This window comes from Hylobates moloch, unplaced genomic scaffold (genome assembly GCF_009828535.3).
Source record: "Hylobates moloch isolate HMO894 unplaced genomic scaffold, HMol_V3 SCAFFOLD_2, whole genome shotgun sequence".
NCBI classification, from domain to species: Eukaryota; Metazoa; Chordata; class Mammalia; order Primates; family Hylobatidae; genus Hylobates; species Hylobates moloch.
In genome coordinates, this window is record NW_026652277.1 from 143472827 (window position 1) to 143495274 (window position 22448).

Here is a 22448-nt window from a genome sequence, read left to right on the forward strand (position 1 = left end):
GTAATGGCTACCTTGAATACAGGTCAGTATTTATATCCTTGAAGACAGTTGGCCATAAAGCTGGGTTCACCCTCTTGTTCTTTTTTTTTTTTTTTTTTTGAGACAGAGTCTCGCTCTGTCGCCCAGGCTGGAATGCAGTGGCACGATCTCAGCTCATTGCAACCTCTGCTTCCCGGGTTCAAGCAGTTCTCCTGCCTCAGCCTCCTGAGTAGCTGGAATTACAGGAATGTGCCATCATGCTGGCTAATTTTTGTATTTTTAGTAGAGATGGTGTTTCACCATGTTGATCAGGGTGGCCTCGAACTCCTGACCTCAGGTGATCCACCTGCCTCAGCCTCCCAAAGTGCTGGGATTACAGATGTGAGCCACTGTGCCCAGCCCGTCTTGTTCTTTTTAACTATAGTTAAATCCAGGAAGGACCAGGCATTGATGTGAAAATTATGTGTAGTAATAGCCCACCCTTACAGGCCATTATTAGTGGTTCCTTCTTTGGGGTCAGACAGAGCTGATCATTCTGGCTGTAACTCTTATGGCTATTTGACCTTGAATAAATTCTTTAATTATTCTAAAGTTCAGACTCTTTATCTGAAAAGAATTGAGATTAACTCCCTCACGCAGTCATAAAGATTAAACCAAGCAGTGTGTGTAACAGTACTGAACAAAAAATTTGGTGCATATGGTTAATGTTAATAGATATTTAACTGTTTCCTGTCATCTTTGTATTCACTAGGTCTGCCTGGCTTGTTAGTTTACTATTTGGGACGGATTTGAATGTGGCTCTTCAGGTGGTATTGAAAATGGTATTTCATGAACACTTGCATATTTGGATGCATGGAAATCTCAATGGATAGAATTTTCTGTTCCATGCGGCACCAGATTCTAGTCATTGATTTTTTTACACATTGAGTCTCTGTAACAGCCCTTTTGCAGATAAAGAAACTGAAAGTTAGAGAAATTAGGTAACTTACCCAAGGCTACATACCTTGTAGGTGGTGGAGTCTGGATTTTAACCAGGCCTATCTTACTTTAAAGGTACCCTTCGGCCGGGCACAATGGCTCACACCTGTAATTCCAGCACTTTGGGAGGCTGAGGTGGGCAGATCTCCTGAAGTCAGTAGTTCAAGACCAACCTGGCCAACATGGCAGAACCCCCATCTCTACTAAAAATACAAAAATTAGCTGGGCGTGGTGGCAGGTGCCTGTAATCCCAGCTACTTGGGAGGCTGAGGCAGGAGAATCACTTGAACCCAGGAGGCGGGGGTTACAGTGAGCTGAGATCGTGGCACTGCACTCCGGCCTGGATGACAGAGTGAGACTCCTTCTCAAAAAAAAAAAAAAAAAAAAAAACATAAAAGGTACCCTTCTGCCTTAATAGCATGGGTTAAGTGTTATTCAGATGAAGCACAGAGCGTATGGGAAACAGAGAACTTCTCAGGTATATGAAGTTCATAAAATCTCGGCTTTAAGGGAATTTTTGAAGTTAAAAACATTTAATTTAAAAACTAATTTAAAATACTAGTTTACCCGTGGGGCTTGATTTTCCTCTTAATAGTGATTCTCATTGGTTGTGGTACCCTTTCCTGGGGCATTTTGGTTGGCATGGTTATGGGAAGGGTGCTACTGGCATTTAGTTGGGGGCAAGCAGAGGTGCCAAATGCCCTGCAATGAGTGAGGCAGTCCAAGGAAATGAAGAATTGACCCTTGTACTTGGGAATTTCATATCTTCTTCTGTAGGAGCAATATGAATCTATATTATGTCTTCTAATGAACTTGTGTCTGAGAATTTACATATTGAAATACCCATGATCAAATACTTTCCTTTGGGGCATCATGATGATTTTATAAAATTAAGTGTGTAAGTAGGTTACATGATCTATGAATTTCATCTCAATATTATGAAGGGCGTATAATAAAATGCTTTACATATTTATTTAGATGAAGTGTTGAATTTGATAAGGCTGAGAACTGCATTTCTACAGTAGTCATATAAAACGGTTGCTCGGTATGTGCTCTGTCACTCTTGAAGATGAGGAAGCCATTCCATCTGCAGACAGTTCTTCCTTATACTGAGCCACAGACCTCTCTCCCTCCATGTCTAATGTCTAATTCTAGGTATACCCCTTGAAGATCTGTCTATCAAGCCTAAATCCTCTATTAGATAAAGATCCTTCAGATGTTTAAAAACAGCTGTCATTTAATCCAAGTCTTCTCTCCTGACCGACTCCTTTGACTAATATTCTTAAAATCTAGTTTTATGCCATTTAACCATCCTGTTTGCTCTAATTTCCCTATAGTGTGAGATCCCTAGCTAAATGCAATAATCCTGATGTAGTCTAATCCTCAAAAAGGGTGTGACAGACTATTGTAATCTGTTTATTCTGGGTTGATAGCACTAGTGGGTTTTTTCAAGGTGAGGGGGAGGAAGGTGCACAGTGGAATTACCCAACTGTAATTCCATATATGAATCTTACTGTCATCTAAAACCACAAATCATATTCACTTGTGCTAACACTAAACTGTACTGCTCTTATTTCTTAGTACCTCACCAGTAAAACCTGAGATTCATGTGGGGTAAGTTTCCACCTTATAATAATTGACTCCTTTCTACAGACAGCCGAGGGCTTTTGAATCCTAATGCTGCTATCCAGGATGTTATTAAGTACCTACCTCTCCAAATGGCTGATAAGGGAGGCCTCTATATTTTTGTTCAAGTCAGTGGGAAATATACTTATGAGGACAGGGCATAAGAAAAAATACTGCATTAAGCTATTAACGTTCTCCCTCCAGGTTCAGAATGGATTTCAGCTCTCAGAGCAACTGAGATTGGTCAGTCAGTCAACACATACCTCTTGGTACAGTGATTCAGTGATTTCCTTTATTCATCTAATCATATAAACATCCACCTACACACCCAACCCACATTTCTCCATCTTATCCATAAGCAGACAAGAGAAATTTATCAAATGCCTCTTAAGTGCAGTTACATGTGTTTTCCTCATTTTCCTGATCCACTAGAATAGTAGCTATGTCAGGGAGGGAAATTAGGTCAGTGTGATTTGACTAAGCCAGCATTCCCTGAATGTCCTCTCGTCTACCAGCCCTTGCACTCCAGCCATACCGGATCACTCAGGATTCCCCGAACACCACACATTCCTGCCAGTGGCTTGCATATCCTCATTCTGCCTGATGACCCTGACCTCTTCTGCATTCACTGTCTGGGAAACTCCTGCACCTCCTTCCCAGCCCAGCACTGGCATCACCTGTGACGTTGCCGGGACACTCCCTCCCTTTGAGGCAGTGTAAGTTGCTCAATGCTCTGTGCTCTGTGGTTCCTTGTGACCACTAGTATCAGAGCACTCACCACATCTCATTTAGTCAGCTGATAAGTTATAGTTGCCTCTTCTTCCTGAGCTTCCTGGCTGATGAATGCTGTCTTCATCTTTGTGTCTGCAGCAGAATACTTGGTCCATGGTAGATGTTTCCAAAAGTGATCCACTTGTCCTGCTGAATCGTTGGCTTTCTGGGATCATTCTAGATCTCAGGGTCCACAGCTCCCTCCCTCTATTTTCTTACCAAACTGCCTTAAGTGATCATTTCTCAAATTTTCCTGGAATCTATGTGATGATATGCTTCAGTGTATAGTTTGCACAATTACCCTTTCTAAACTAAAATGCATTTGCCTGTTTTCAGGCTTCTGGCATTTTCCACACCTTCTACAGTTCCTCACCCTGCTGTGACTTTTTAGAAATCTCATTTGCATGTTCTTGTCTAAGAGAGAACTTATAAAATGATCTATCTAGCCCAGAGATGGGGGTCTTCATTTAGAGCATGTAGGAGATTTGATGGCATCTCTTGACTCATCTTAGGTAAAAGGGCAATGAAACTCACATTTGTTTAATTTTTCTCAGGTCAAATTTGAGCACCCTAGGCAGAGAATAATGGAATAGGAGTTGATGAGTTCTGCATTCATTTTGCTATGCAAAGATGTCAACCCCTTTCCCAAATAGCAGATCCAGAGCCCATCCTTGATCATCACCTTGCTTCAGGAATAACTTTTTAGTTGTTTGTTGCCGAATCATTCATTTTTGTTTTGTTGTTGTTGTTGTATTGTTTTTGTAACATGTATTTATTTATTTGGGGGGTATTATCTGATTGCTCCCCTTTTAAGTTGTTTTTTGTTTTTTTTTGAGAGAGAGAGTCTCTCTGATGCCCAGGCTGGAGTGCAGTGGCACAATCTAGGCTCACTGCAACCTCCGCCTCTCAGGTTCAAGTGATACTCGTGCCTCAGCTACCTGCGTAGCTGGGACTGCAGACATGTGCCACCACGCCTGGCTACTTTTTATGTTTTTAGTAGAGATGGAGTTTTGCCATGTTGGCTAGGCTGGTCTCGAACTCCTGACCTCAAGCCATCCACCTGCCTCGGCCTCCCAAAGTGCTGGGAATATAGGAATGAGCCACTGCGTCTGGGTACCCTTGTAAGTTTGTGGCACATGTTTGTATCTGGTTCTGTGTCCTTCCCAGGTTTCTCTACTGTTATAGGGAGTGTTCAAATTTCTGACCTTGTTTAACATTGAAATTTGAATATTTTTGCTTTGTTTAGATGACAGTGTGGCTTTCAGAGACTGAACACCTGTCATATTTTGGTGTAAATGTAACTATTTTCTAGGAGGAAATGCCTGCATAGAAAGGTCCATTTTGGTCTGTTCCTTACGTGACCAAACACGGTGTGACCAAGCCTCAATGTGTACTCCTGACATCATTTCATTTGTATATTAAGAAACATGTTGTTGGGAAAACAGCTGATGGGCCTCATGGATATACTGCTGTTTTTCTAGTCCTGACTTGTTATACTTGAATATTCAAGGAACTGCAGTGTGTTGGAGGTGAATCCAAAAAGCCATGCTTTGCTGTGTGGGTCCACAGCTATGTGACCCACAGCTGAGAGGCTGAGAGGTATTAATTAATTTCCTTAATTCAACAGCACTAGCTGTGATGCGGCAGTGATTTAAATCCAGTCTGGTATACACTCCAGTGTCTTTCAATAACCTTTGGAGCCAGAAAGCATTTGGGGATGAGCTAGAAAAAGTAGTCCAGAGTCAACAACATCCAATGCTGCAGTACAGAATTTGCAAGTTAAGACACATGTACCTAGCCACTGGGACATGGAGGTCATTGAGGACCTCTAGCTGTGTGACCCATACCTGTATAGGTCAGTTTGGTGTAGTTAAGGGGTCTCTGCTGGTTCTGTTCTTTTAAATGGTACCATGTGTACAAACAAGGAACACTTTGCTGATGATTCAAAATATACTTTGTCTTCATCACAGCTCTTTTGAGGTAAGGATTTTTATGTGCTATTTTTATTTGAATAATGAACTGGATTTAAGTTTAATTGACTATCCTGATTTAAGACTGCAAAAAAAAATATTTAGATGGAAGATTCATCTTGTGCTTTCTCATGAAATTCTTTTTGGTCTGCAATACACCATAAATGCAGGAGACTCTTAGAAGTCAGCATTTAGATGAATCTAGAGTGTATTGATGTGAAGGAAAGTCAACATTAAATGAATGAAGGGCTTTTAAGAAGCCCATTATGACCACTTATAATGGAAAATGTAGTTCCCATTAGAGACTGATTTAAGGAGCTCTGGTTCTTCACTGAAGCATGAAGGCTGCAGTGTGGTGTTCTGTGCAAATCATTTTTATAGCATTCTCTACTGAGCTCCTTCTGGTTAATCTGTTGGTGTGTCTAAACCTGTGAGAACTGCATCTATCTTGTTTAAGGAATGTAAGAATTTCCAGAAACTTAAACCAAAGATTAGCATATTTTTCATTTACCTAATAGGATATTGAAAAATAAAATCAGCCTTACTGGTTGTAATCAGACACAGCAGCACCAGATGTCAACTATTGGATCATTTAATCTTTTTCTCTTGTGCATAGTTTCATTTATATTTTTCTACTTGAACCAAATATTAGTTTCTGGCTCAGCTTGCAGTATAAAAATTTTCCAATTAGATTGCCGTAACTTAATTTTTATTCATGACCGGAAATTTAATAGAAATCATTGCTTTTGTGACACGTAGGAGATGAATTTTAAAATAAATCACCTGACCCAGGGCAGGGCAGAGAGCCTAGGATTCTGATCCTTCCTGGAGTCTGAGGGAGGCTGGCATGAGACTCCATCCTCCATCCCTAAGTAAGTCTTAATTTGGGAGGAATTTTTGGATTTGTATTGGTCTGCCATATAATTGACGTTATCCCCAGTCCTGGATTAATTTAACTCCTTGCTTAGCTTTTGTATGGATTTTCTGCCTACTTATGTGCCAGTTATTTAGGGAAGTATAGTAAAAGTGAAACTTGGTGTTATTTGACTTGAAGGAATTTATGGTCGGGGTGAGGAGACTAATTGAAATGCTGTTGTCACACAGTATATGATTAAGTGCCTTGCAGTAAGTGATAGGTGATATATATGAAATAAGCTCTTAGGGGAGAGAAGTGCACACAAGTGGTCAGGAAAGGCTTTGAAGTAGAATTGGGCCTTGTCAGAAGGAGGAGCCTAGCAAGGTTGCCTCATGCCTGAGGAAAGAGTGAGGATAAAGGTGCAGAGTTGGGGAGGAGCCCAGGGGGTTCAAACCACATTGTGAAACTGAGCTCATGAGAGTTAGACACTCAGCCGCCATCTTTCCTTTTTCTTCTTTCTCCTTGCACTCGAATTCTTGAATGAGTACTAACTACCTCAACTCTTGGTAGCATGGCTTCCACTCCCAGTATGTCACTAATGCAGTCCCGTTGGAGGTCCTCAATGACCTCCCTGTCCCAGTGGCTAGGTACATGTGCCTTAACTTGCGAATTCTGTGCTGCAGCATTGGATGTTGTCGATTCCGGACTACTTTTTCTAGCTCGTCCCCAAATGCTTTCTGGCTCCAAAGGTTATTGAAAGACACTGGAGTGTATACCAAACTGGATTTAAATTGCTGCCACACCACAGCTAGTGCTGTTGAATTAAGGAAATTAATTAGTACCTCTCAGCCTCAGTTTAATGGAAATAAGTACATCTAAATCATAGTGTGGTTGAAGGATAAAAAGATAACATAGGGATAATATGTTGAAATAAATGGCTCTTGGTAGGCAGGCATCAAGATTAGTTCCCTTTCTGTACCTGGTAGCCATGCTTTCCTTGCCTGAGTGTGCCTAGCCCCTTTCACTTCTGTCCCTTTGCTCTGGCATTCCTACTTTCTGGAATTGAAATCCTAACCACTTTACCCATTGAAATCCTAACCACTCTGAAAGGTTTATCACCTCAAGCAAAATTGAACTTCACATATTTTGGATTCTTACTTAGTATTATTCATTGGACAGCCCCAAGTTACTACCCTACACTTTAGTTATCTGCACAGTCATATTTTCCTGACTGGACAGAAAACTCTTTGAGGGTGAAGCCCAAGTCAGGGATATGAAGATAAACTAGTAAGAGCTGAGACTGTGCACTCCCATGTTTCTGTACATGGCTGAATGAATAGTTGTCAGGTTCCAAGGTGATCTCATCGTCATATTGTTTTTTCTCCTTTTCTTCCTAACTACAAGCATATGCTGATAATTTCTAATTCCTTTCCTCTAGCCTTCACTGCCCTTCTGTGCTTTTGATGTAATCAAACGTCTGGTGAATGTCTCCAACTCCACTATCCCGTAGCCGTCTCAAAGGCACCATGTCCACAACCGATCTCTTACCTCCTTCTGCTCCCCCGTCCTACGTGCAGCCTGCCCTTTTCATGTATATTGTACTGAATCTTCGGTGTCATAGCCCACGCAGTTCCTGAAGCAGAAACTTGGAGGACATCCTTCATTCCTTCCTTTCCTTGTTATCTACACTGCATGACTCACCAAATGTCAACTCATCAGCCTCCTAAGTATTTCTTGAGTCCATCCTTCCTCTTTCTATGTCAACTACTGCTGCCTAGTTTTGGGTGCTCCTCCCTCAATTAGTTTGACTGTAATTTCTTTTTAATGAATCTACTTCACCCTGTCCTTAAATCCTCTCAAGTCAATCCTCTACCTCTGCCGTCTGATTATGCTACACTCCCTCATGGAAAACCCTCTGGTGGTGCCCTTTCATGTACATTAGGGATGAGAAAATTGGTTTTATCTCATGGACCAGCTCTGATGGATTTGGTAATGGCTCTGCAAATGCTACCGCTGGGTTCAGCATGAGCAACTGGTGGCATCTGACAAGGTGCAGTGAAGGGGGTGGGCTGCACATAGCCAGCTAGGATTAAGTCCAAGCTCCTTAGAGTGGCATACAAGGCTTTCTGTGACCCAGATCCTGCCCATGTCTTCATCCTCAGCTCACTTTACCCTGGAACAGAAGGGAATGATTTTGTCTTCTTGCTTTTGTTCAATTGAAACCTGCTTGCTTGTACCCTTTACCTAGGAAATGCATTTATTTTTTAGATGGAGTTTTGCTCTTGTTGCCCAGGCTGGAGTGCAATGGAGTGGTCTCGGCTCACTGCAACCTCCGCCTCCCAGGTTCAAACGATTCTCCTGCCTCAGCCTCCCAAGTGCTGGGATTACGGGCACCTGCCACCACGCCCGGCTAATTTTTGTATTTTTAGAGAGAGGGGGTTTCACTATATTGGCCAGGCTGGTCCCGAACTCCTGACCTCAGGTGATCCACCCACCTCGGCCTCTCAAAGTGCTGGGATTACAGGCGTGAGCCCCCGTGCCCAGCCGGAAATCCATTCTTAACCTACAACATTAGTGTGTGCACAGGGTACCTGGGGTGGGCTTTGCATAGTGTTAAGTGTTATTTAATTTTTTTAATTGGCAAATAGAAATTATATATATGATATTTTTTCAATGATATTTTGAAAATATACATTAGAAAATGGCTAAATTGAGCTAATAAGTATTTTTCCTGAGGTCTATTTTTCAGCAGTACATATCACATTGTCTTGAAATCCTAAGTGTCTCTCCTGAAAGACAGTATATACTGTTACAGCAAATATCATGTCTTTATCTTTGGCCTCTGGGATTATCACACTCCCTTTCATGTAGTATGTATTGTGGATTAATTTGTTTATTGAATTGAAATGAATTAGTAAGTAATTTTGATTGTGAATATACTTTGCTTTATTTATTTATATTTACTAATTTTTTTTCGAGACACAGTCTCCCTTTGTTACCCAGGCTGGAGTGCGGTGGTGCCATCTCGGCTCACTGCAACCTCTGCCTCCTGGGTTCAAGTGATTCTCGTGCCTCAGTCTCTGGAGTAGCTGGGACTACAGGCGCGCACCACCATCCCTGTCTAATTTTTGCTATTTTTGGTAGAGATGTGGTTTCACCCTGTTGGCCAGGCCGGTCTCAAACTACCAATCTCAAGTGTTCTGCCTGCCTCGGCCTCCCAAAGTGCTGGGATTACAGGTGTGAGCCACCGCACAGCCTGCTTTTTAGTTAAATTTAAATTTGATTGGTGAACAAACTATTGCTTCAGGGTGAAAGGACAAATTTTAGGAATGTTAGTGCTCTGCAGAAATTTAGACTGGTGAATCAGGCAATAAGTAGACATTGGAAATTTTTGAACAGGGGAGTGGCATGATGAAAGTGGTATTTGAGGAAGCTTGATCTGGAGACAACCTTTTATATTATAGGCTTAAGCCACTGCTGGCAAGCGTGGGTGAGGGTCGCAGGGGTGGAGAAGAGGGAGACACAAGAGTTTAAAGCCATGCTGAGGAACAGCTTCCTGTGTCTTTGTACTTTCATTTCCACATTTGCTCAAGTGGGATGTACTTGCTGGCATGTTTCCGAAAATAAAATAGAGTGCTGAAGTTATTTTTATTTTTTTAAAAAAACATTCTTGTAAAACACCTAAGTGAGCCATTTTACATAATTATCTGAGACATATTCATTATTAATTGCTTGGGAAGAGTGATTATGAGTTCAATTTTTTAAAAATAATTAGCATCTACATAGTTAGGCTACAATCTTCCAAAGTCAGTGAAGGTTTTTATTTTGGCATGTTTTAAAATAGTTGTTAGTTATGAGGAAAATACTGCAGTTTGGTTTTCCATCAGGTTTTGCTTTACAGTTTAACATCTCCATCCTGATTGTAGTTTCTCCCATGGACATTTGCATTTCATGTTTGACTCATGTGACAATGTTTCCTGGTTAAAGTTTATTTTTCATTTGTTTTGGTCCATGTAGTTCTACTCCATTTTATTCTTCACATTGGCCAGTGTAAACTTTTAAGTTTACAGTTGCTTTGTTATTTTTTCTTACAGGGTTATGACTCACTGATTAAAAAGAGGGACTTTTTCAAATACTTTGCACTTTTGATTGTGTATTATGGATACCAAGGAAGAGAAGAAGGAACGGAAACAAAGTTACTTTGCTCGGTAAGCATTCATTTTACAAAATTGTTATCAGTACTTTAAAGAAATATTTGAGGGGACTTTGTCCTCAAGTATTACTTCACATTTTGTGTTTTGTGCTTGTTCATAAATAGAGCAGGTATCCAGGAGAAGTAAACTATACTTTGCTTCATCCATTTTATTCATATTAGAGAAGTGTAACATTTGGTTCTTCTCTTTCTAGCTTTGACACTTCTCTCAGGCCAGTGTTGCTCAGCAAATCCAGCTGTCATGCTCTGACCTGCAAATTGCTCCAAATCCCATGTTTAGCAACCTACCTTGAATTTTAAATCCTAAGTGCTTCGCTCCTACTGTTCTGTAGCTTAATTGGTTGGACTATAACTGAAAATCTCTGACACATTTAAAGCTTATCACCTTGTAGGGAGTCTATTACTAAAAAATATTTTTGTAGGTAGGTGAAATGGGTGAAATTATATTTTTGAATCAGAGTCATTTTTAAGGCTGGAACTTGTCCAACGTAAATAAATTTGTTGATATCTGAATAGAAGTAATTTAGTATATGATTGGTTAGCATTTACAGATTTAAATGTCTATGTGGCAGTCACTCACTAAACATAATAAAATGAATTACATGCTAAACATTTGTAAAACATTTTGATAAGCCAGAATGTTTTCAAACTCAGAGAACATAGGCTTAAAAACATTATGTTTCTCCTAAATTGAAATACGTCTTAAGAACTGAATTTAGCCTCATTCCATCCCCAGTCCCCAGGCTGTGCTCATTAGAGATGCATTTATTATTTTCTAAATATGAGCCTTGGAGCCAAAACCAAAGTTTATTGTTGATGTTTTTATCTAGTAATTAAGTGAGATTTTAGGTTGATAATGGGAAAAGGACGGAAACAATTTAAGGACCTACTATGTACTGAGTGCTTTACTTATTATTTTAATTGCCTTCAAAATAAATCTATGACATCGGTTAATTTATCTCCATTTTACCAGTGATGCAACTAAGACTCAGAAAATATTTTGTCCATTTCATGCAGCATAAGAGTCAGTATTAAACATAAGGCCATCTCCAAAAGGCATGCTCCAGTTAGGAACAGTAAATCATGAATAAGGTTTTGGGGAAGTACAAGTTAAACTACCAATTGTAGTAAAATATTTTCTGCTATTATGACTACAGGTAGAGTAACCAGATTAGGGAAGGAAGACATCAGGCATCTAATGGATGAGACACCAGACAGATAGGATATTTAGAATAAATAAGATCTCCAAAGCTTTTATTTTGAGATAATTTTAGATTCACATGTAGTTAGTTGTAAGGAGTAATAGATACCCTGTATTCTTTATCCGTAGTACAATATCACAACTAGGAAATTCGTATTGATACAATCCACCAGCCTTATTCAGAGCATTCATTGTATGTGTGTTTGTATGTATTTAGTTCCATGCAGTTATATCACATATGTAGATTTCTGTGGTCACCATCAGTCAAGATACAGAACAGTTGCATTAAAAGGATCCCACATGCTACCTTTTTGTATCCCTAGTCACTCTTTCCATCTGCCGGCCTCCTCTGACAACCACTATAATTTGTCATTTCAAGAATACTACGTAAATGGAATCATATAGTATGTAACCTTTGGCATTTAGCTTTTTCTTCCCTTCAGCATTACTCCCTTGACATCCCTCAAAGCTGTTGCATGTATCGATAGTTTGTTCCTTTTTATTGCACAGTAGCATTCCATAGTATGGATGAATCACAGCTTTTTAGTCATTTACCCATTGAAGGGCATTTAGGTTGTTTCCAGTTAGGGCTATTTATGAACAAAGATGATAGATGCTACAATCATTTATGTACAAGTTTTTGTTTGAGCATGGGTTTTCATTTCCCTGAGATAACTGTCCTAGAGTGCAATTGCTGGGTCAAAGGATAAGTGTATTTTTAGTTTTATAAGAAACTGCAATACTCTTTTCTGGAATGGTTGTAACATTTGACATTCCCATCAGCAAAGTCTGAGTAATCCAGTTTCTCTGCATTGTCATTTGGTGGGGTCAATATTTTTTATTTTTATTTTAGCTATTCTGATAAGTATGTAGTGATATCTCATTATGGTTTTAATTTGTATTTTCTTAGTGGTTAGTGAAGTTTAACATTTTCATGTGCTTATTATTAGCCATAGTGTATCTTCTTTAGTGGAATCTCCTTTCCTATCTTTTGCCCATTTTCGAATTGAATTGTTTAGGTTTTTACTGTTGAATTGTACACATTCTAGTCTTTTGTTGGATATGCGATTTGCAAATATTTTCTCCCAGTCTGTAGTTTGTCTTTTCATCCAGTTAACAGAGTTACAGAGCAAAAGGTTTTAATTTTGATGTGGTTCAATTTATCAGTTTCTCCTTTTATGAATTGTGCTTTTGGTCTGAATTCTAAGATCTCTTTGCCTAGCTCTGTGTTCTGAAGATTCTCTCCTGTTTTTCTTTTCTGAAAATTTTATAGCATTATGTTTTATATTTAAGTCTGTGATCCATTTTGAATTTATTTGTGGATAAGATATGAGTTTAGGTCAAGATGGTGGTCATGCTTCTCCTCCCCTTCCTCCCCCTCTCCCTTCCTCGCCTGCTCCCTTTCTTCCTGCTCCTCTTCCTCCTCTTCTTCCTCCTCCCCCTTCCCGCTTCTCCCCCTTCCTTCTTTCTCCCACCTCCTCCTTCCTCCTCCTCCTTACTTTCTTCTTCTTTCTTTTCTTTCTTCTTCACATGCCCTACATAGTGATTTTAAGAGCTATAGTGCCTTCTCAGCCTGAATCCAAAGTGATTCCTGTAGTAAAGGTAACTGTCGGTTCATGAACAACCTGCTCAATATTAACCTCTTCTTGTTCCTAAAATGTAGAGTCAGGGGAGCCCCTGAAACTGAGAATACAAACCAAAACTGTTCTGGAAGAGCAGCACAGTTTTTTCAACTCAGAAATGTAAAATTGTCTTGCTTATCATGACCTCTTCTGAAAAGTATTCTAACAATGAAACAAAAAACATATCCTAAAATGCTGAAATATGATCTTGGGAGCATAGGGACAGTGGCACAAGGATGAAATCAGTGGTGCTCTTAAGACAGTAAGACAGCATGATTTGTAACTAGGAAATGAGAGAGATGGAGAGAGAATGGAGAGAAGAGAGGGTGGGAGCAGGGAGAGAGAGACAGAGGCAGAGAGAGAGAGAAACATTGACTGTCAAACCTGTAGTTTAGCTCTTACAATGCAGTGGAAGCCAGAAATGGTCAAGCTATTAAAAGCAAAAGGCAAACCAAAGAGAAAAGAACCCCCTTCAGCCTGTAATCAGAAAAGAGCCATCCAAAGTTAAACATCTTTTCAAATGCCTTCTGACTTAACTGTGGAATTATTATGTGGAATTAGCAACAGAACTTACTTGAAAGCCGGTTTCTGACAACACAGAGCAGAGTTCTCTGGAGCAGCGTACTTAAGGCAGTCCAAGCAAGATCTCTGGAGAGAAGGATAAAATGTCAGGCCAAGGGTGAGGCCAAATTGATGCAATCTCAGTTTTCTCTAAACTAAATTATACCGCCTTACATAAATCTCAACTAGTGTTCCAAGGAAGTCAAAAGGAAGATTTACCCTGATGCTGTGCCTGTTGCCACAATTATGTATCTGAAACCCTAAAAACTGCTTTTTAGACTGCTTCCCCCTTCCACCTTGCCTTTTTTCTCCCGAGTAGTTAAATAGCCAATGTTTTCTTTGTGTGCTATCTTATCATGTGGTTTCATAATCGTTGCATGACTGTGTTTGATAAATAGTCCTTTGCCAAACCTGTTTTGTTGACGTTTCGCTCTTTAAGTTTAACATCAAAGTAGAGTTTAAAATACCCTATTTTAATAATTTTGGATTGAAATTAGTGATTTGAGGGTCACCCAGTCTTTCCTTTCTTATAATTTATCTTGAAACATGCCTGTGTAACTCTAAATAGAGGGGTGGATTAATACTACTACTAGATAGAGTAATTCTGGATAAGACCTGATGAATTTTTTGGATTCTCTGACCCTGGTCCAACTGGTTTTCAGGTGCTTCAGGATAGTTTTATAATAGTTGTTAAATCTAGATTGAATGATTTGGGAAACTTTTTCACAAATGTTTTTGCAAATAATTTATATATGCAAAATTAGTATATGTCTATATTAATTTCTTGATCCCTGACAGATCTTGAAAACCAAATGAAAAGCTGAATTACTAAAGCAAATTATGCTTTCTGTACTATTTGTACGGTGTACAATTTATACTATCCTCTGGGGTGACTATCATGTATCATTCGTTACACCCCTGCTGACTCTTCCTTCCCCTTGTAGTTAGAATGCAAAATTTTCTTTAGTATTGCCATACAGGGCTGTCTTCTTACACACTTGCTTGACGTTATTTGGCTTTTGTGATTTCCAAGTAGGTCCTTGTATGCCATTGGTTGAAGACTCTTTGAAAGCATTTTTTCAGGATCAAGCGTTGATTGAAGATATCCAAAATACATCTGTAGTTGAACCAAATGGTGTTTTGTGGGAGGTTTACTTTTCCCCTCTGATAAGGTGTGACAGCCTGGGAGTAAACAGTGAGTAATATAGACGAAGACACAGACTGGGTGTTCATGTAGGTCCCTTGCTGGCTCCCCACCTCCCCTATTCCCTGGTTGTCATGAAAAGCAGAACTGCTACTCCCACCTCCGCTTTCCGCTTAACCCAGCCTTTCAGAGCAGCAGTAGGAGCCGGCACTACCTCTGTCATCATTCTCAGTGACAAAGGATGCAAAGTATAGAACATTTCTTAGCTCCCATCTCCAGCCTCTTCCATGGCAATTCTTCACCCTTGAACCTCTGATCCACAAGCAGAACACCTAGTGTTTGCAATTTACTCCAGTGTATAACCTCTGGCAAGTTTTCTAAGCTTCCTTTACCTTACATTTCTTCAGTTGTTAAATGTCGCTAAAAATAACCAACTAACAAGATGGTTTTGAAGAAGGAGACATCCCAACCAGCCAGAACTGGAAAGAAGCTCAAATGGGACCCAGCAAGGAGGGCCAGAGCTGAACAGCTGTTCCCCTTATTCTCTTTTTCCATGGCAGAGGAGATTTGAACCCACTGTATAGCTTTCTCTATTGTGTGAATAGTACACTTTGTAGCTTTCGCGTTCAAGTAAAATGAAACCAAGATGGCTGTGAAGATTGAGGGTAATATATGAATAGCACCTGGCACAGTGAGTACTCACATATTCCTTTAATAACAAATCATTCCTGATCTTACTTCTGTGTCTACCTACATCTTCACTTAATTTTCATCTTGACATCCCACTTTCAGCCCATGAGCTGCTCTTGTTGTTCAGATCAGGGAAGAAGGAGCAATTATGACAATCCAAATTGGAATCATATCATTTCCCAAAGATACTTTGCTATAAGCACAGATAGTTAGGTTCTGGGATATAATGAAGTGGAGTTATGTAGTCAAAGGGCCTTGAGAAATCTAACAGCCTTTTGTTTAATAGTTGGACCCTAAGCCCATGAAGTGAAAGGGTCCATGACAGGCTGGCTCTATCCCAGGGTACTTTTAGATATATTAATTGGTAATCAGAGCCTCACCACTTGTGTGGCTTGATGAACCGTCATGTCAACCGGCATGCCAGTGATACTGGCCCCCTTGGTCCTCAGAGTGGCCAGGTAGGGACTGGGTTTGTCAGAGACCTGGGCTGGTCATCTTTAGCTATGATCAGCATCTTACCCCAGGGATGAATAGAAGTATTATCATCTTTGTGCATGCCTTGATATGATAAAGGCTTTTGTAAAAACTGATCCAGATTATCTTCACACCAGACATCTGATTAAAAAAGATTAATCTCTAAATTTGACTGCTATGGGAATTTATACTCAAAGGGGTTGAATAACTTCACTGAGATAAAAGTAGGTGTGTCAGGTTTTGAACTCAGGTCTTCCCTTCTCCATCCAGAGCTTATGCTCTGCAGTGCTGCCATGTGCCCCTTTAGTGGCAAAACGGGGCTTGTAGAACACACGTCACCTGACCTGCTGCTACTCACAGCGTGGGTTGCATAGATTTCTATTGGCAGTCCTGACAGCTGAACATTAATTTACACCAGTGTAAATTAATTAGGAGAAATGCATCATGAGTTCTAAAGATCTAACCTATAAGTGACCTTTTCAAAAATAATTGGTTTATAACTTGACAACATCCCATAATCCATGTCTTATGAACTTATTCATCTATAATATGGTTAATGTCAGAGTATTAACCTACTAAGACAATAGGAAGCATGCAGTCTGTAATACTTCACCTGTGTAAGTCAGGGTGTTGCATTACAGTGATCCACTTTACTCCCTAAGATTGCATCTTGTCTGAAAAGAGTAGTTGCCCACGATAGAAATGAATGCAGAAATAATTCTGTACAAAAAGCCTTCCTTTGTCCTCTTGGTCAAATACAGAGTCTGAGGTCCAGTGGAAGGCATCACGTGGATGGATCTGGGTGGTTGATCTGCAGCACTGGTGGAGCACAAAGGGGTATGCTCCTTGTCTTCAGCCCCACAGAGGCAGCCTTTGAACCTTAGGAAGCAGCTATCTCTTCGTGGTGTGCCGGTGCCAAGAATGATTAAACCACGTGGGTGGAGTGGTGTGTTGTGAACTCTTGCCCTTTCGTTAGTTAACTGTAGATTGTTTTTTCCTGCTGGCCAAGGGCTGTTAGAGATTTATCATCTTAAATCATCGTTAGTATGTCTGACATTTGAGGAGAAATTTATTACCCATTGTTGGATTCAGATAGTCATAGCAGTTTTAATTGTGTTGATACATAAAACGCAAATAGAACAGTTTTAAGTACTTGCTAAATGTTAGCTTTATACTTTTTAAATATTTGGTCATTTTATTTTATCAGTTTCACTATGCCTACTGATTCTAATACAAGTTAATAATAATAGCAGTTGTTTGTACTTTATGAAGTAATTTCACAAGCATTCTGCTTATCCTTAAAATGATCCTACAAATAAATATAAATGCAGGTAATGAATCTATTGTTCAGGAGGTGAAATAACTTACCCCAAATCACTCAGCCTTTAAATGGGGGACCTGAGCCCCGAGTCCCTGTCTGCTGTGTCTGTGTCTCTGAGTGTTATTCTTCATGTTACCTCAGTTTACGTTGCACTAAGTATTAGTGTCTACTTTGTCTGAAAGGGGGATTAGAACATGTTGTTAGGGCCAAGCATGGTGGCCCATGCCTGTAGTCCCAGCACTCTGGGAGGCTGAGGCAAGTGGATCACTTGAGGTCAGGAGTTTGAGACCAGCCTCACCAACATAGTGAAACCCCATCTCTACTAAAAATACAAAAATTAGCTGGGCATGGTGGCACAGACCTGTAATCCCAGCTGCATGGGAGACTGAGGCAAGAGAATCACTTGAACCCAGGAGGCGGAGGTTGCAGTGACCCAAGATTGCTCTACTGCCCTCCAGCCTGGGTGACAGAGCGAGACTCCATCTCCAAGAAAAAAAAAAAAAAAAAAGAACATGCTGTTAGCCTCACAATGTGATAAATAGAAAAAAAAAATTGTATATGGGCGTGGAAGGAGAATGTTATAGTTGACTTTACCAGAAACATTATTGGATTTCAATTTCAAAGCACCATCCACCTGAGATGAAGCGATCCGCAGCACTTCTCAAGGGCACTCTCTTGCATGATTTCCATAGCTCTTATTTGTTTATTGGGTTTACAGTCAATCTCCCCGCAAATGGACATCTGGAAGGTGGAGACTCTCCAATCGTTCATTATTCTTTCAAGGGGCCCATTCAATAGTGGTTGGCGTATAGCAAATGTTAAATACTTGTTGATCAACTGACACAATATTCAAAACAGTTTCTTTAATGTAGGATATAAATGGTTTGTGAATTTTAATTTTTATCACTACAAATTTTTCAGTATTCAGCAATTTTATTAATCTTAAAAATGTTGAGAATATTTCAAAACCACTTCCTATGAAAAAGCTGCTAGTACCTTATTTGACAGTATTACAAATTACTAACTAAACTGTTGCATGAGCTGTGATGTTAAGGCTTATGTTTTCTATTTTCTCGTTTGAGTTCAGACCAGGCAACTCTTAAGTGAATATTTATGAATTGCTTGACATTCATTCCTGAGAAAAATATCCATGGTCAAGTTTTATCTGCTAATGTTTTCAGGAAATCATTAACTTTTTTCTAAAGATTAAAAAAAGGCTTATAAACATTTAGCCATTAATAGTTAGACTCATGGTTTTTTGCTTCATTTTTGAGGAAGAGGCCAAGTTACTTAATTTTGTGTAAGATACTAAAAGCTGTGGGTTATAACCCGTTAGGGTCTCATGAAATCAGTTTAGTGGATAAGAAACAGCATTTTTTTTTTAATGGAACAGAACAGAATAGATTAGACTGGACTAAGCTGGACTGAAATAGAAAATATCAGAATGTGTTGTATGTAGTAAGAATAAATATTCGTTTATGAAAATTGTGTTTTAAATGTTTATAAGTATGTACATATTGAATCACAGTTTAAATTTTTTTATTATGGGCCAGCATTAAAAGAATGACCCACTGATTTAGAGGATTATTTGATTGTTAGCATATTGGGAGTGAGGAGTTTTTTTATCATTGAAAAATGAATTTATTTGAAAATTATTTATCTAACACACATTGGCTGATTGGCAGCTGTCCATAAAGTGCCTGTTCAGTAATATACTTTCCCACACTACAGTTTAATGGGTTCCTATAAACTAGTTTCAACGAATAATCACAAGCATGTTTCTGTTTAACCTGAAATCCCAGACCGAGTGGTCATTCCAAATCCTGGTTCAAGAACAGTAAAGTCATCTCACAAAACCCGCAGATGGAACTATTGTGGTGAAACTTGGGAGACTTTGGCTTTTTGGACCTCCTGCAGGTTTCTTCTCTATAGAACTACTTTCTATTGTGGAGCTTTGGGTCTAGTTTTCCCCAAAATGGGAATAATAGTACCGACCTTATAAGGTTATTGAGAGGATTGAATGAATTAAAATATATGAAGTCTTTAGAATAATACTTTAAAAAATAAGCACTAAATAATTTTAATATAAAAGCTTGCTCCCTAAATGGTGAATACAGGAATAAATGAGAAAAAATACAAATATATAGATACAACTGTTGGGTAAATTTCAGGGAGTTTATAAATCCCCTAAAACTTGTCTGTAAACCTGCTCTAGTTATATGCTTCAGTGAAAGGTCCAATACTCCAGACTCCAAGACAGATTCCAGGGAAAGAAAAGTGATTTAAACTGTCTCCTCTCCTCCCTCTCTTTTTAAATTTTTTTCTGCCTGAGACGGAGTCTTGCTCTGTCACCCAGGCTGGAGTGCAGTGGCGCGATCTCTGCTCACTGCAAGCTCCGCCTTCCGGGTTCATGCCATTCTCCTGCCTCAGCCTCTTGAGTAGCTGGGACTACAGGCACCCGCCACCATGCCCGGCTAATATTTTTTTGGTATTTTTTAGTAGAAACGGGGTTTCACCGTGTTAGCTAGGATGATCTCGATCTCCTGACCTCGTGATCCGCCCACCTCGGCCTCCCAAAGTGCTGGGATTACAGGCAGTGAGCCACTGCACCCGGCCTCTCCTCCCCTTTTTATTAGTGTTGCTGACAGCTGAGGAAGATTTCAGCTCAACTGACTCCTGAATTTGGACTTAGACTTGGTACTGTTGACTTGAAACAACTTTTGTCACATTGCTGTGGACTGAATGTTTTAATCACCCGCCAAAATTCCTATGTTGAAACTCTAAATCCCCAATGTGATGGTATTTGGAGGTGGCTTCTTGGAGCTAATTAGGTCATGAGGCTGGAGCCCTCATGATAGGATTAGTACCCTTATTGGAAGAAACACAATAAAGATGCACACTTTCTCACTACCGTGAAAAGACACAGCAAGAAGGTGGCCGTCTGTAAACCTGGAAGTTGGTCCATCCAGGAACCAGATCACTCCAGCATCTAGATCTGGGACTTCCTAGCCTCTGAAACTGCAAGAAATAAATGTTCGTTATTTGAGCCACCCAGTCTATGTTTTTATTATTAGCAGTGCAAACTGACTAAGACATACATGTATTTGAAACCTTTCATGGTTGCTGGTACAGTGACTCTTCAGCAAGAGAAAATTGAGTTCTGAACCAGGAAATACTTTGTGTGCTCCCAGCTCTGAAGCTTCATAGTTTATACTTGCAATTCAGCTGTTGGTGATTTTTGTAGCAATTTTCCTTTCTTTTCCCCTAAAATTCCCGTCTGAAAATTCCAAACAATCTTCACCCGCTCTGCCCTCATACGTCACGTGCTAGTTGCATATCCTCCTACGCGTCTTGCTGGATTAGTATTCCTGGGCAGAGCTCAGATATGTCACTTATGTGTTCCATCTTCTTTCTGGCATTTGAGGTTCTGAACAATATGGCTCCTTCCTCCCCTCCTGTCTTTATCTCTTGTTTTGGTTTTCTGTACATGTCTTACACTTTGCCCCCTCAGAACTATGCCTTCTATACAAAGAACTACTCTTCTTTATACTCTCCTTAAATACAGCAATGTACATATCACTCTGTCACACCCATCTTTAACTGTGACACTGTCTTCTTGAGGCTGTTCCTACTTTATTTCTCTCCCTCCACCCAACACACACAACTACATGATCCTTCTCTTGCCACTGGACTTTGAGGGTGTTGGGGGACTTTCTTATGCCTTCCTCTGGGGCCCTTAACACAGTTTGTCTTTGGATACATCCTGTAACACTCTCATCTCTGCCTTATTTGTCTGTTGTCATTTATTGTCAGGTCTTTTTAAATTTTATCTTTCTCACAGGGTCTAGCCCCGTACCAGCACCTACCAGTCATTCACTATGATTAATAGCTAACATTTGCTGAATTTACCATGTAACAGAGACTGGTTTCTCGTGTAATCTCATAATTACCTTAAGGAGTAGGTTCTGTTATCATCCTGATTGCAGATAAAGATGTTAAGCCTATAGATGTTATGTAACTTGCCCAAGGTCACATAACTATGTAGTGGCAGATCCACGTCTCAGCCCAGGTATGCGTGACCTCACAGCTCACACCCATAAATCATTATGGCTGTATTTGTCATTAAGCTATGTTGAATTGAATTTTCTAGAACCTATTAGTTCTCAATCTCAGTGGGAATCACTGGCCTAAATGCTAAAATGATTAAAAATGTATTTAATAACTAAACTGATATTTTCTGATTGTCAGTACAAACATATTAGGAACTTTGGAACAAACTAGAGAAGCTCTACTCTACCATTGAAACTTGGGAATTCCCTACGTATCAGCAAAAAATGTCAGCAATCTCCTGACCTTACCTTTTTGGAGTGTGGCAAGAATGTCTCTCCTATTGCCTCTCTAGATTCAGAGTTGGAGGCCCCAACAAGTAAAATTCTCCCAGCTTGGTCACTTCTATTGTAAAAGCGAAGACCTGGTTCTTGAGCCAGCGGACACTTGTTCACACATTTTTACTTCCCTTTTTCTTTATCATTTCAAATAAAGTTTGCATAAACAAAATGGTTAGGGTTTCAGGTTTTTTCTACACTCATTTTTGTGGTGTATTATACCAGTGAACATGCAGCAGCCTTGCCTACTTTTTTTAATGTTTTGCTTCACACACATGAATGAAAATGGTAATGAATGAAAAGGAGAGTGGCCAAGGTTTAAGAAGACCTAGCAGGATACAGGTTGGTTCATGGCTTGCAAATATGATTTACCACCAGGTAAAGTCAAGTCAGATGTGGGTCAACAACATGGAGCATGTAGAGTGTTCTAGGCCCAAGAAGAGAAGATGAGTTAGTTGGATTGGGGACCTCCTGGGTCTCTTCCCAAAGCAAGACAGGATCTAGCATCTAAGAATGTGGTGGAGACCAAGAAAAGGGTCTTTTCTCAATAATTCTGCTACTAGAACCATGCAACTGATTTTATTTGGAGAGTCAAAAATGACTTGGAGGTGGGGATATCATGGACTGAAATGATAAATGTAGCTTGATGGTTGTGAG

At 39.8% G+C, this 22448-nt stretch overlaps 1 protein-coding gene across 3 annotated transcripts in view; it reads left to right on the forward strand.

Moving 5' to 3' along the window:
• NCOA7 (nuclear receptor coactivator 7) overlaps nucleotides 1-22448 on the forward strand; it is a 146136-nt gene that overhangs the window by 15848 nt on the left and 107840 nt on the right. For all 3 annotated transcript variants that reach the window (XM_058435542.1, XM_058435541.1, XM_032158408.2), the window contains exon 2: nucleotides 10275-10388. In XM_058435542.1, the coding sequence (XP_058291525.1) occupies nucleotides 10339-10388 (50 nt within the window). In that variant the 5' untranslated portion in view covers nucleotides 10275-10338. The remainder of the gene's footprint in view (nucleotides 1-10274; nucleotides 10389-22448) is intronic.